The 1,754-nt window shown below is 49.8% G+C and overlaps 1 protein-coding gene across 1 annotated transcript in view; it reads right to left on the reverse strand.

The window, feature by feature from the left end:
• Positions 1 to 1,290, reverse strand: part of LOC138983199 (putative leucine-rich repeat-containing protein DDB_G0290503) — an 87,559-nt gene extending 86,269 nt beyond the window's left edge. The window contains exon 1 of the mRNA XM_070356610.1: positions 982 to 1,290. Within this exon, the coding sequence (XP_070212711.1) occupies positions 982 to 1,239 (258 nt within the window). The 5' untranslated portion in view covers positions 1,240 to 1,290. The remainder of the gene's footprint in view (positions 1 to 981) is intronic.
• Between the last annotated feature and the right edge of the window lie 464 nt (positions 1,291 to 1,754).

The raw sequence follows: 1,754 nt of genomic DNA on the forward strand, positions 1-1,754 counted from the left end.
GTGAGACTTACGGGATAACCTAGTTGTTAGATGCAACTAAGCGGTGGGGGATAAACCTAACGAACTTTTTTCTTTTCTCATGAACTAGCGTATCGACGTGAGGCAATAGAGAAAGGGTATGCCGGGAAGTCCTACAGACGGAGGCTGGCACAGGTCTTGATTTACGTCAGTGAGGATTTCTTTCTTTCTTTCTTTATTTGGTGTTTAACGTCGTTTTCAACCACGAAGGTTATATCGCGACGGGGAAAGGGGGGAGATGGGATAGAGCCACTTGTCAATTGTTTCTTGTTCACAAAAGCACTAATCAAAAATTTGCTCCAGGGGCTTGCAACGTAGTACAAGTCAGTGAGGATAACCTAGCTGTTACACCCAGCTATAGGCTGTGCAACTTTTTCGTTCTCGTTGTGGTGTAAGACGAAACAGAAAAGAAACCTATGGCCTGATGTCCTACAGTCATTGGTTAGAGGTCCTACAGTCATTGGTTAGAGGTCCTACAGTCATTGGTTAGAGGTCCTACAGTCATTGGTTAGAGGTCCTACAGTCATTGGTTAGAGGTCTTCCTTACTTGAGCCCGAAGTTGACTTCGCGGAGTCCTTTATACCGAAAATTCATTTAGTGCACAGATGTAAGAAGCGACATATATAGTGAGGTCATAGCTCTTGATTCGTATTTTCCGACGCAACTGAATGAGTAGGAGCAACTGTTTGACTGAGGGCGTGCAGGTAAAAGGTAAGTGAAGGCAAGTGAAGTATGCCGCGGTTTTCAATGCCGCGCATGTCATCGATGACTAGGATCAGGGATGGTTCTTTTTCATGACTGACTCGAGTTGTACGGCAAAAAGAACAGACAAAAGAAGACCAACAACAAACAATGAGTACGCTCAGGGTTGTGTCAGCTTTTTCTAAGGTCATCTTAAGTGTTGAGATCAAAGGGCCCCTGCCACACTACCTCAAGAAACCCCCGTACAAGCCGGGTACTCACAGTGCTGATAAGGTGAGTGAGGGTGTCCTCAGTAGCGTAGTGGGTATACGGACGGCCGCGGGCAAAACCAGCACGGCCAGTCCAAGAACTCGTGGGCGTTGTCCCGTAAGAAGAAGGATCACACGTCCCGGAAGTGTACGATGACACAGTGTCAGAGTTAGTCGTACACGTACTACGCTGCTTGGCAGGAGCTGTAGAGGAGGCAGGGGATCGAAAGGCGGGCACCCTGCTGGCGGACACAGAACGACACGGTTCCATGCTACTTCATCTCCAGCGAAAGTTGGAACTGAGGGGCCTGGGCTCCGGGCGGCTTGCAGGGAGCTCCTAGCTCGGCTCAGCTCAGCCAGCCTGCCGTAGCGAGACCGCGCCGTGCGCCTATCATGCTACAGAGGTTTCTGACTAATCTTAGGGGGTATTCACTGATACAGGCGCTGCATGTATGATTGTGTGGTTTTGATGGGGAGAGAGGGGTGTTTGTGTGTGTGCGTGTGTGTGTGTGTGTGTGTGTGAGGTGTGTGCGTGTGTGTGAGTGCGTGTGAGTGTGTGTGTGTGTGGTGTGTGTGTGTGTGTGTGTGTGTGTGAGAGAGAGAGAGAGAGAGAGAGAGAGAGAGAGAGAGAGAGAGAGAGAGAGAGAGAGAGAGACAGAGACAGAGTATGTGTGTGTATGCGCGTGCGTGCTTGCTTGCGTGCGAGCGTGCGTGCGTACATGAATGCGCTCGTGCACTCGCGCGATGCATTTGTGTTTTGTTTTTCTCCATACGGATCCAAGCTGT

The sequence above is a fragment of the Littorina saxatilis genome, linkage group LG12 (genome assembly GCF_037325665.1).
Source record: "Littorina saxatilis isolate snail1 linkage group LG12, US_GU_Lsax_2.0, whole genome shotgun sequence".
NCBI classification, from domain to species: domain Eukaryota; kingdom Metazoa; phylum Mollusca; class Gastropoda; order Littorinimorpha; family Littorinidae; genus Littorina; species Littorina saxatilis.